The following is an 11,985-nucleotide window of genomic DNA, read 5'->3' as shown; positions in this document are numbered from 1 at the left end:
ACCGCCTTTCCTTCCGCTCAACAGCTGTCCCTGGTCTGTGTTCTAGGACTGAGGGGACAACAGCAGCCCCAGCTCCCATGCCATGGTCTGTTAGCCCTCAGGTTCCCTGATTTGCCTCAAATACCATTTCAATTTCAAATACCTTTCCCCAGGACTGAGATAAAGTTATGGCATCTCTTTCAGGGTAGGGAGAGTCAAAAGCAGTCAGACATTCAAAGCGAAACAAGAACTTCCAGGTCAATTTTGAGGCAATTAACAAATATTTCTTACAATGAGAGAGGTAGCTCACTGAACTAAGACACTCTGTACATACTACTAAAACAAAAAAAAGAAATTTATTAAAAAAAAAAAAAAATTATAATGTGACCTGACACCTCTTCAGAACCTGGGGGGTTGCCAGCTTCCATTGTTCTGAGCTCTGTGGTGGGCAAGAAGAGAGCAATTTTCACACTGGAGAACTGAAGCATGGAAAGTGAGCATGACCAGGTGGGTAGACCAGATGATGCTAGAGCCGCACCAACGCTCTCCTTTGCTGATGCAGCTAGTTGGGTTCTTCCGGTGTGGATGTGGGTTCTTCCGGTGTGGATGTGCGGAGATGCTCAATGCAGCACGACAACTCCTTCAGGACGGCCGCTGGACAATGGAAGCCGGCTGTGTCCCCGTGATTGAAATCAGCCACTGGACCCTGTAAAATATCAGGAGGAAATCCAAGTGATCCCAGCTTGTCACCACAGTGTCTAACTGTGTCGGGAATCTTTGCAGTGCAGTTTCTCTCCTTACCCTGAGACTATTGGGTTGTTACTTAGGTCCAAGTTGGTTCCCAACAAAAGGGAGCTTAGGAATTCAACAGTCATCAGGAATAGCAGTCCCTGAGGTTGGAGCTAGGAGACCCTGCTGCCTTCCTCCTGCCTCGAAGGCTTCTGAACACCTTCCGGTATGAGTGGGTGAAGGCCGGATTGGAGAAGCAGTAAATGACCGGGCTCAATGCACTGTGCAGGCAGGTGAGGCTGCCCGCAATGTCAGAGGCTTGTACTATGGCTTGTTGGACACTGCAGCTCTCAAATTCCTGAAAGATGTGCACCAGAACCCTGGTCAGGACACTAGGCAGGAAGCACAGTCCAAACAGTAGCAGCACCACGGCAACCAGCACCCTGGTCCTCCGGATCCTGGGCTGTTTGTCAGACTCTCGGAGTCTCTTCTGTAGGGTCCTAATGAGCCCACCATTGCAGAAGGAGATGAGGACAAAGGGAAGCAGGACCTGAAGGAAAAAGAGTACCTCCTGGCAGGTGGCACTGACCTCGGTCTCTCCTATGGGGTAGAAGCTGGGGCACTCCGTGGAATTCTGGGTAGTCTTGCAAGTGAGCAGGTTTTGGGGAGTGAGAACAACCATCAGAAGCCAGATGAGGCTGGAGATGCCCCAAGCTGCCCTCAGAGACAGCGAATTAACTCTGAGCCGAGGATGGACCACACGCAGATACCGGTCTAGAGCCACTGTCGTCAGGAAGGCTACCCCCACACCACGGCTGCATGTGAGCAGGCAGAGCAGAACTCGGCATGGCGTGTGGCCAAGTTTCCAGGTCTTGCCATTCAGATAGAAGGCAGCAAAGAATGGCAGACTGGTGGCCAGCAGCAGATCAGCCACCACCAGATTGAACAGGTAGACAGCATAAGGCTTCCACACTTTGAGGCGGTAAAAGAAGGTCCAGAGAGCCACAGCGTTACCCATCAGGCCCAGTATACACTCCAGTGTCAGCATGGTGCCTATGGCTGTCTCCACCACTGTGCTGGCAGCTGAGCAGTTGGTGTGCTCCATGGGCATGAGCCACACTGAGCTGAAGCAACGCAAGAAGAGAGGCCAGGAAGCCTCACTGTGCTCCTTCCTCTGAGAGAAAAGGAAAATGCCCCTTTTCTGTCACAAAGCAGACAAGTTCTGCATTTATTCAGTGAGAACATAATACTGAAACAGTGCCAGAATCTGGTCCAAGTAGCTGACGGAATTTGTTCGGGGAAAGAGGATGGACAGACACAGGGGAAGGCCCCAAGTTTTGTTGTTTCATTTGTCCCCGAGAAAGAGGAAACTGTGTTTCACTTCATATCAGGGGCTGCAAAGCCAGGGCCCTAGTGTTCTGAGAACATTTAATGAGCAGAGCCATGCCCCAGCTGCTGAAGAAGGAACTGGAAACGGTTCAGGACATGAAGACATCTGTACCTTTAGACACTGAAAACAATGATTGGACTGAAGCAGGCAGACTGTTCTGTAGTGCGAACGGATCTCAGATGGTTCTGTAGTGTGACTGTTTTCTGGGGGAGGTTTACGATTCCCTTCTTCAAATGATGACATTGCTAAGAGTCTCGAGTGTGGCTAGATCTTACACGTGAGGTCAGAGCTGGTTGTCGAGACTCACTTGAAAGAGTACTTCAAATTTCTTGGCAAAGTTGAACTTTTCATTTATTCTTCTATCCAGTCAAAAGTGTGTGTGTGTGTGTGTGTGTGTGAGAGAGAGAGAGAGAGAGAGAGAGAGAGAGAGAGAGAGAGAGAGAGAGAGAGAGATGGGGGTGGGGGGAGGGAGAATGTTTCCTGCAAAGACTCTTCTCTGATACTCACTACCTGCATAGGACCTAGAACATTGGGTTCTGAGTCCTGCAAGCAAGAGGGAATCCTCCCATCCATTCACTTCCTGTCCCTGGCCACATCACTGCATGAAACCACATTCCTCTGTCTGGAGCCATGTTCTGGGAATGAATGACCAGAGCTCACGAGCTGTGTGGATGCACTACGGTCAAGAGTTGTGGAGATAGGAGAACAGAAGCTTTTAGAGAATGCCATTCTCAACAGTTGGACCACCAAGGCTTCTTGATGGGTAAACTGGACACTTGAAGGATGTAAGACAATGTGGAAATAAAGGGGCAGTGTTGACAGGAGAAAGTAAACACGTTTGACTTGTGGAATTCCTGTATTTATTCTTTAGGGAAATAGACAGCAGCATTTGAAACAAGATCCACACATATGAAAATGCCTGTCTAGAAGCCCAGGTTAGAGACCCTCAATGCCACCATACAGGAAAGAGTATGACAGCTCCTCCTTTACTCTTAGGGACCCATGGGTAATCCAGGAAACTCATGGTGTCTCAAAATTTTCAAATGAACTCCTTCAGCCCCTGTTGCTATGTATGGTAACTTATTCATAAGTCCTAAAGTGTTAGGAGAGGGGCATTGTGGGAGCCATTATATTTCTTACTGAGTCGGCATCTTCAAACATGAGCTCTTTGTGATGTGAAAGAAGGGACATTGTGGAGTCTCATGGAACCTAAATCTTTTATCCCAGGAAGGGCTGTGGCCCCCTAGAATAGAACTGATCAGAGACTACCTGCAGACCACATACGTATGTACCACCTGCAGACCACAAACATGTGTACTACCTGCAGACCACATACGTATGTACCACCTGCAGACCACATACGTATGTACCACCTGCAGACCACATACGTATGTACCACCTGCAGACCACATACATGTGTACCACCTGCAGACCACAAACATGTGTACTACCTGCAGACCACAAACATGTGTACTACCTGCAGACCACAAACATGTGTACTACCTGCAGACCACATACATGTGTACCACCTGCAGACCAGATGTATATGTGCTACCTGTAGATTGAAGTGCATGTGGGTTACATGCAGACAGGAGTGCATGCTTCTGCTCTTACTTGCACAGCTTGTCACAAAGAGAAACAGTTATTTTGGATGCTGAAACTCACCATCTAAAGTTTTATCTTGAATATTTATAATTACTGTTTGATCATGAACCCAATATACTCAGTTCTAGGAAATATGGAAAGAAGTAAAGTACTATAGAAAAAAATACTCATGTGTAATCTCACTGTCTAAAGATGCTTCTGCTTGCTCAGATTCTGGCCATATCTGTCCTTGGTTTCATTGCAACAAATACATGGGGGGTTGCTGTACACAGTTTTCTGTACAGCTTTGTTTTTCCCTTTGACCTGTAACCCTGCATATTTCTCATGTTATTGAGACTTGGTTAAATATTGAAAAAGTAACATCACTAGCACATTGTAGTGAGCATCTTTTAGGTTTGGTCTGTCACAGTTCTAGCTGACGAACGTGTAAAGATTTCAAGAACTTGAAAGAGTGGGCCCTTAACCTCACCTAAGCAGCACAAAAAAAGTGACCATAGTGGTGTGGGGGTGGGCAGGTGAACCAGCCCTAAGGGCATGAGAGCAGGAGAGCTGACTCTGCCCCTTGCTGGCATTAGCATTGGGAGAGATGGCTAGACAGTGCTGGAGAGCTTACCCTGGTGGTGTGGGTGCGGGGGAACTGGCATGCTGACCAACTCAGTTACCACCCAGGCTCAGATCCAGGGCTTTGAGTTGGTTCACCCCAATATCTACACCATCTATGAACGTCTCGAGTTCATGAAAGGTCCTGTCCTGCAGATAAACCTACAGGATCTCCATGACACAGGGCAACAACAGGATATCTGAGAGGAGTCCTGATGAGGTTTCAGTATTGCTAGAGTAGCAGAAGCCAGAGCCCTCGAAATAGACCAACAACTCATTGCAATGAACACTTGCAAGTAAAGTTCTTTGGCCAAAATGGTATGACACAGTACAACTTCCAAGACATGATATCTTGTCTGTCTGTCTGTCTGTCTGTCTCTGACACTTTCTGTCTCTCTGTTTCTCTCCCTCTCTCTGTGTGTCTCTGCCTCTGTCTCTCTGTCTCTCATTCTATCTTATTTTATGTCATTTGGGGAGGATTGCAAGTATCAAGGGCAGATAGGAAAGGATGGGGGATGGGTGGGATTGGGGTTCATGATATGAAATTCACAAAGAATCAATAAGCTTAAAAACAGAATTCTAGAAACTCTACTGTGCTGATAGCTCTTGGGGGGCTTTGTGTGTACACAGTGTTGATGTTTGTTTTATAAGTCTTATTTTTGAATACATGTAAAGTTGACAAAGGAGATTTTAGATTCTGTTTTTAAATTTTTTTAAAATATTTTTCTTATTTTCTTGGCAGAATTATTAATCCAGGAATTGAAGGGAACAAGATCTCTGTAAGAATTTGTCAAGGAATACATTAATGTAGATTCTTGCATCACAGAAAGTCATGTCCACACATGCAAATGAGAGGGACTAGCCTTTCATCTGACTTGCAATTGCAGTGTATCCTAGTCCAGGGGCAAGCCATGCTCTATATGAGTTGAACCTGTCACTTTGTCACCAGCCTCTAGAGTTGAGATATGACAGAGTTGTCGGTAACTCTAGTTAACGTACCCTCTAGGAAGCTACTCTCACAGACTCTACCCTCACTCTTCCCACCTCAGGATTCTTATGTCAGGGATTCAGAGATAACTTTGTTTTCCTGCTTTTCATGCTCATGATCATTCATGCTGCATGGGTTCCTTAAGCTGCGCTTCTTGGTAGTCTGTCTCTCATGACTGAGCAGCCTACTCCCATTGCTGGTGGGTGGAAACCAGGGGCTGGAGAATAAGGGCAGTTTCCAGAGGGAAACTACATTTTATTAATAAATTCTTTGTTTTAATTTAATTCCTTTAAATCATACAAAGATTGAAGCCAATATCATTTAAGTCTTCTGTCTTGGTCCAGGGAGAAAGATCCTCTGATGCTCAGGAGAGGAGTGAGATCTTCCCAGCATCCTCCAACAAGGCCACACCTCCTAATCCTTCCCAAACAGTTCCACCAACTGGGGATTAAGCATTCAAATACATAAGCCTTTCTCATTCATACCACAGCAGTGGTCCTCAAAGATCACAGAGGATCTTGAAGAATCTTAGTCTTTGGAGCTCAGTAAGATCTTAGGAACTAACATTTGCAGATGAAGGAGCTGAACCTCAAGACTTTGATCTTGCCCATCTACCCTAGGTTGACGCATTTCCTATGCCTGCACCTTTCTGGAATTCTCATCTGCAGCCAGGGCTGTTGACAAGACATGTCCTGCAACGTGCTACCCAGAGCCCATTGTGTCCTGCTCCCAGTGTGCACTTTCCTGTGGGCAGACCCTGCCTTGGCTGCAAACACTTAATCTACTACTGCCTTGCCTGCAAATGTGGTGGACTTGGGCAGCAGCTCTTGTTCTGTGTGCCGAGGAAGCTCTGCGGTGCAGTTTTGAGCCCACATTTCTCAATGTCTTTGTTGTAGAAATATTTATTCCTGCCCTGGGGTTTCTACCCCTCCTTAGAAAACTTAGTTCTTGGATAAAACACACATAACACACACACACACAAACAACCTTTATCTTTACAGTAAGCCTTAAATAGTACAAGCTGGGGAGCTGTTTGCCCTCTATGCTGTTCGAATGCACCTTCCTATCAATAACCCTAGGTTATTGCTATCTTTCATCTGGGCTGCTCTTAACTCTAATTGGCCAGCCTTCAGAGCTGCATTCTCTTGAGTCCTAACCGATGGCAGATTCTTTCTTTTCCTGCACCTTCTTCTTCATGGTCCCTTTCTGACCCCCCAAGCCCGGGAAACTTAAGCCCCACCTATGTCTCTTCTGCCCAGCTATTGGCTATTGGCATCTTTATTTACCAATCAGAAATAACTTGGGGCCAAGGTGTGCATAAGGACTTTCTCACCTCTGAGACATCCGGGTCTTAGGTACCTACACATAGCATCACAATAGATAGCAAAAGACTAAACTTCAACATGTCTCCTGCACTGATCATCTGTTCAACCACTGCAGAGCCAGTGTGTCTGAGAGGGCAATCACCACCATCTCTGATATCATTTTCAGCACCTCTGTTATTAGGAAGACATTCTTCTGTTCCAGCTAGCTAGGACTAAGCTGTATGACTTAGAGTACCTATGAAAACCCTTAGCCTTCATTCAGAACTGTAAGAAACCAGAAAGGTGGGCTCACGAAGTTTCTGCTTATTGGACATGGTACTTACTATTCAAGAGGAAGAGCCAGGAGGATGAGAAATTCAAGGCCAGCCTGTGCTATCTTAGTGAGTCTGAGGCCAGCCTGAGCTAGGTGAGTCCATTTCAACAAAATAAAACAGAAAATGAGAAAGAAGAGGGACAGAGGAGAGGATGAGGAAGGAAAGCAGGAGGAGGTAAAAGAGGAGGGGAAAGAGAGACAAGTTGACAAGCCAGAGGCTCCAAACAGCACACTTTCTCCCTACTGCTCTGTAGGTTGGAAGTATAACTCGAGTGCCACATTCTGGAGTCCAGGGGTCAGCAGGGTCCTGTGCTTCTGGGAATCCCAGGAGCAAATATTTCCTTTGCTCTCTATTGAAGGCACCCCTGTTCTTTGCACTGTGGCTGCTTCCCACAGTGGACCACTAATATTCATTATTGCTCCCAGGGTTTCATCTGCCCCCTGACAAAAAGCACACGAGTGACTTTGTTGTCTTTAATCTATGCCCCCTCCGTCATAAGATCCATGGCCCACGCACACGGAAAGTTCTCTTTTCAATGTGCATCTTTGGAGACTACTATTCTTCCCATCATGAATGATACTTATATAATATGTAAAAACAGAGGCTTGGAGCCAAGCATGGTGACCTGTGTAACATTTGGGAGGTTGAGGCAGGGGAATGGCCATGAGTTTCAGTTGTGTGGTGAATTTCGGACCAGCCTAGGGTACAGTGTCAGACTGTATATCTAAACAAATTAATGTAAACCAAACAAGCAAAGAAACCAACACATAGTATCTGATGGCTTCTTCTCACTAAAGGCTGCTGAATTTTGTCCTAAAAGTCTATACACCCCACCTTCCTCTTTCAGTTATTTATAGGCTTCTTCCAGAATCATCTTTCACAATCCACTGGTTTTATGATGACAAAATTGCAACAGACCCCATTGCTTCCTCTATCAAGTCCAAGATCAAGGGTCTAAATATAGCAGGAATGGCTCCTAAAGACGCTGTTTTGTGTGGTCTGGAGAACAATCTGCAATAGCTGTGCTTTTGGATGAGTGAGTTTATTAAGTGTATAGCAAGTAGGAGTGAAATAATGGATAGTGAGGAGCAGATAGAGAAAAGATCACCACCACCATCATCATTGTCATCCTCCTCCTCCTCATCGTCATCATCAAAACATCATCAGAGTGGACTGCTTACCACATCCAGCAGAAGAGACTGGGGCAGCCTGATTGAGAGAGCAAGCAAAAACAAACGCCATCAAATCGGGTCTCAAGACACCCAACAGAGACTAACCCAGGAAGCTGAGGGAGTTGTAAGTTTCTGATGCACTTTCACTCTGTGTTTGAGCTGCCCTTGGCTGAACTTCTGCCCTTCCCATTGTAGACCTTTTATATCCTGGGATGAATAATAGTGATCCCTGTTAGAAGAGGTCACCCTCATAGGTGTCTTCAGAAACTTGATGCTTTTACTCTTGGGACTGTTTTGTTATTCTCTTCCCATCCTGTCTCAGAGTTTTGAGAGCTTGCTCATCCCCAGACAAGAGGTTTTAAAGGGCTCTCTGAAACAAACATGCTTGGGTCTGGAATGGGAGTAGGGTATGCATCCTCAATCCCAGAGTCTGCTTTTAACAAGCTTAATCACGTGTCATCAAATCAAATTATCACCACAAGACAATTTATCAATAAAATACGCATTACGTATAGACCCTACAGCTTAGTCTTCTCTCTAGATACCAGAACTTCTCTTCCTTGAGGGCAGTCTCCTGGGACAGCAGTTGATCACCCCTTCTGGCCTTTTTGCCTCTCTGTAAGACCTCACATCTCTGATACTGCAGCTACTTTCACCTAGAACTCATGCTACCTTGTGTGATTGTCTGAGCCCAGGCTCAGTGCATCCCAGACTCTGCCTCACTGGTTGCACCTTATGTCCTCTGAGGCCAAGACTCAGTCACATGAGACTTTTCTTTCGTTATAAGCTAAGCCAGTGGCTGGTTTCTGTTTCAAGATGTTAAAAGATGAGGAAAAGCAGAACAAAAGCTTACGACATTGAGTTATTTCCATCCCAATGACTCATGGGATCATAATTTTGTGGGGTTTCAGGACCAGTGTCCGAAATCTTGCCTTTATTTCTGTTTCTCACACAAAACAGAAACAGAGTTCACCCACAGTTAGTTCATCATTCGCCGTTCCCTCGGAGAAGATAGTGCGCTGTGTCTGATACTTTGCATCAAGGAAGGAGACCAAGTCTATTGCAAAGTGCTTGAGGTTCTCACTGACTTTATCCATAGGGTTCTCTTAGCTGCATCCTGGACTTTTAGCACAGGCAGCTCTGCCCTAGCGCCTGGTTGTGCCCTACCCCCACCCCCTCCAGGCAATAACGGTGCAGGTTAGGTATGGTTCTGCCCAGTGGACACCTCCATTCTACTCTGCTCATATGACCACAGGGATCAGAGGAAGTATGCTGGAGTTAGGAGTATACTTCTAATTTCCACACTTGAATAAATGGGTTATTTGTTAAACAACAAAGTACTTTTTGAACAACGAAAGAAGCCAGGTGAAATTAAAATGAACACCAATTACTTGGGGGCTGAAATCTAAGGAATTTGTCCACAGAAGAGCTGGAAGGAGATAGATCTCCTGGGTCTGAGATGTCAATCTGTTGTCAGGATCATGTGCAGTCTAGTCACCTTGGTGGTTAGAGTCTCACCAGGAAACTGTACACATCTGTCCTTGTCTGGTGTCTGAAGCCTTTATGGATTTGCCCTCAGTTACCTTCCAGCATTGAGGCCAGCAGTCGAAGGTTCTTTGAAGTAGCTCTCTGGGTCATAGAGGAAAGAAATAGCTCATGGTTGGGTCCACGTGAGTCTGTGTCTCCTCTCCTTTTAGTACCCAATCCTATTCGGATCCTCCTGCAAAAACAAACATGCATGGAGACAGTAATTCTTCATGCCAGCAGCTCTAGACATCTCCCTGCTCAGAGAAGAGTGACTATGAAAAGTACCATGTGCTCCCACTGTTGGGAGCCGCAGTGAGCGTGTCATCACTCGCCATTACAAGATGGCGCGGGCATCCTGTCCTCCCACTAGTAAACAACTGACTGCGCAGGTGCAAAAGGCAAAAAGCGCACCAAAGTCACTGCCCATAACGGGGCGTAATATGGGGTGATGAGTGAACAGCCAATCAGAAGTGAACACGCCACTCTAGGGTACATATAGCAGTGCCTTTCCCGGGCTTTGGGTCTTTCCGCTTCTGCTTATACAAGAAGTAAAGCCTCTCTGTAGTAACCACCCGAACACTGCCTCACGTGTCTTTTTCGCAGGCGAAGGGGACACGGAGGGGCTCGGAACATCCCACTGCTCAGCAACTAGGTGTTTACTAGACAAAGAACTTACGTGGTGCTGCAAACTGTCAGCTCCTCTAAGTGAGTGGTTCCCGACCTCCCTAATGCTGAGATCCTTTAAAATGGTTCCTCATGTGCGTGATCTCCCCAACATAAAATTATTTTCATTGCTAATCTCATAGCTGTAATTTTGCTACTGTAATCATAATGTAAATATCTGTTATGCAGGATACTTGATATGCGACCCCCAAAGAGGTCGTGACGCACAGGTTGAGAGCCACTGCTCTAGGCTGTCTCACCACTGGGCTTAAGGAAAAGGTTGCAACCCTTACACCATGTTATAGGGAGCCTGTGTTTAAAGCGCTCATGGCCTGTGGTATTCACACTCAACCAGAAAATTCCACAGGAATGGGGAGTTTTGTGTGAATTGAAATGTCCCCCATCAGCCTCACATTCATAATGGTAGGAGGGGCTCCTGGGGTGATGGATGGTTAGAACCAGTGGTAGCCAGCTTCTTTTGCCTGGGTGGATATCGGAGACTCTGGCTTAAAGCAGACATGAGAAACCCCAGCAGTACAGTCTAGGATTAAAAACTCCAGGCACGTGCTGTTCTGTCCTGCCCTTCAATCCCACAGTGCCTGCTTCCCCCCAACAACTATGTCAGCAAAAGAAAAGGGAGCCACTGACCTGTTCGGGACACCCTTTAGGTGGGTTTATGCTTCCTGGGCTAACAGGCTTCCCTATGATTGGCTCTTATTCTTCACCTCATTTGCATATATGTGCCCAGTAATCAGAGATTGTCTGGTTCCATATAACAAGATGCTTGGCCTCTTTATTGTCAAACTCTAAGGATGGCTCCCTGGGGAGGGAAAATGGATGACTGCTCCTGCCTCTCTAAACACACCCACTGCTGCCGCCTTAGGCAGGGGAGCTCACTCCTGCCTCAGCCTCTCAGACCTCTTATGTTACCCTCTTTAATGGCATGCCTATTGTGGTGGCTATTCTTGGTTGTCTACTTGACTATGTCTTTTTGTAATTAAACCATTTGAAATGGGAAGATCCACTTCTAATCCAGAGCTTTGAGGTATGAATATCCACCTTTACTCTGGGCCACAGGTTCTCCTGGCAGCCTGTATAAAGGACATGGAAGAAGGAAGCTTTCCCTCTTTGCCTTCTCGTCCTCGCTCTTGCTAGCAAGTCCATCTCTTCACTGGCATCAAGGCCTACTTCAGGACTCCAGTGTACACTAAAGACCAGATAAGACATCCAGCCTCGTGGACTAAACAACCACTGGATTCTTGAGCCTTGGTAGATAGCCATTGTCGAACTAGCTGGAGAACAAGCAATTCTGATAAATTCATGTGTGTGTGTGTGTGTGTGTATGTGTATAGAAAAAATACATAATGTGTATATATGTATACACATATATTATGTATTTAATGTGTATATATGTGTGTATATACATATATACACATTATGTATTTTTTTCTATAGGAATTCTATAATACATATGTATGTGTATCTGTGTGTACATGTATGTGTATATGTGTTTGTGTATGTGCATGTATGTATATATATATATATGTGTATGTGTGGTATGTGTGTGTATGTGTGTATGTTTGTATATGTGTGTGTATGTGTGTATATGTGTATGTGTATGTGTGGTATGTGTGTGTATGTGTGTATGTTTGTATATGTGTGTATGTGTGTATATGTGTATGTATGCATTATG

At 45.7% G+C, this 11,985-nt stretch overlaps 1 protein-coding gene across 1 annotated transcript; it reads right to left on the bottom strand.

Moving 5' to 3' along the window:
• Positions 1 to 374: 374 nt before the first annotated feature.
• On the bottom strand, positions 375 to 1,871 carry Gpr31 (G protein-coupled receptor 31). The gene is made up of 2 exons (XM_076926524.1): positions 781 to 1,871; positions 375 to 685 (listed from the first exon to the last, which is right to left on the bottom strand). The coding sequence occupies exon 1, from the start codon at positions 1,817 to 1,819 to the stop codon at positions 854 to 856; it is 966 nt and encodes a 321-aa protein (XP_076782639.1). The 5' UTR covers positions 1,820 to 1,871; the 3' UTR covers positions 375 to 685; positions 781 to 853.
• Positions 1,872 to 11,985: the final 10,114 nt, after the last annotated feature.

Source organism: Arvicanthis niloticus, chromosome 28 (assembly GCF_011762505.2).
Source record: "Arvicanthis niloticus isolate mArvNil1 chromosome 28, mArvNil1.pat.X, whole genome shotgun sequence".
NCBI classification, from domain to species: domain Eukaryota; kingdom Metazoa; phylum Chordata; class Mammalia; order Rodentia; family Muridae; genus Arvicanthis; species Arvicanthis niloticus.
Note: the sequence above shows the minus strand (reverse complement) of the source record. Positions and strands in the feature narration are given on the sequence as shown.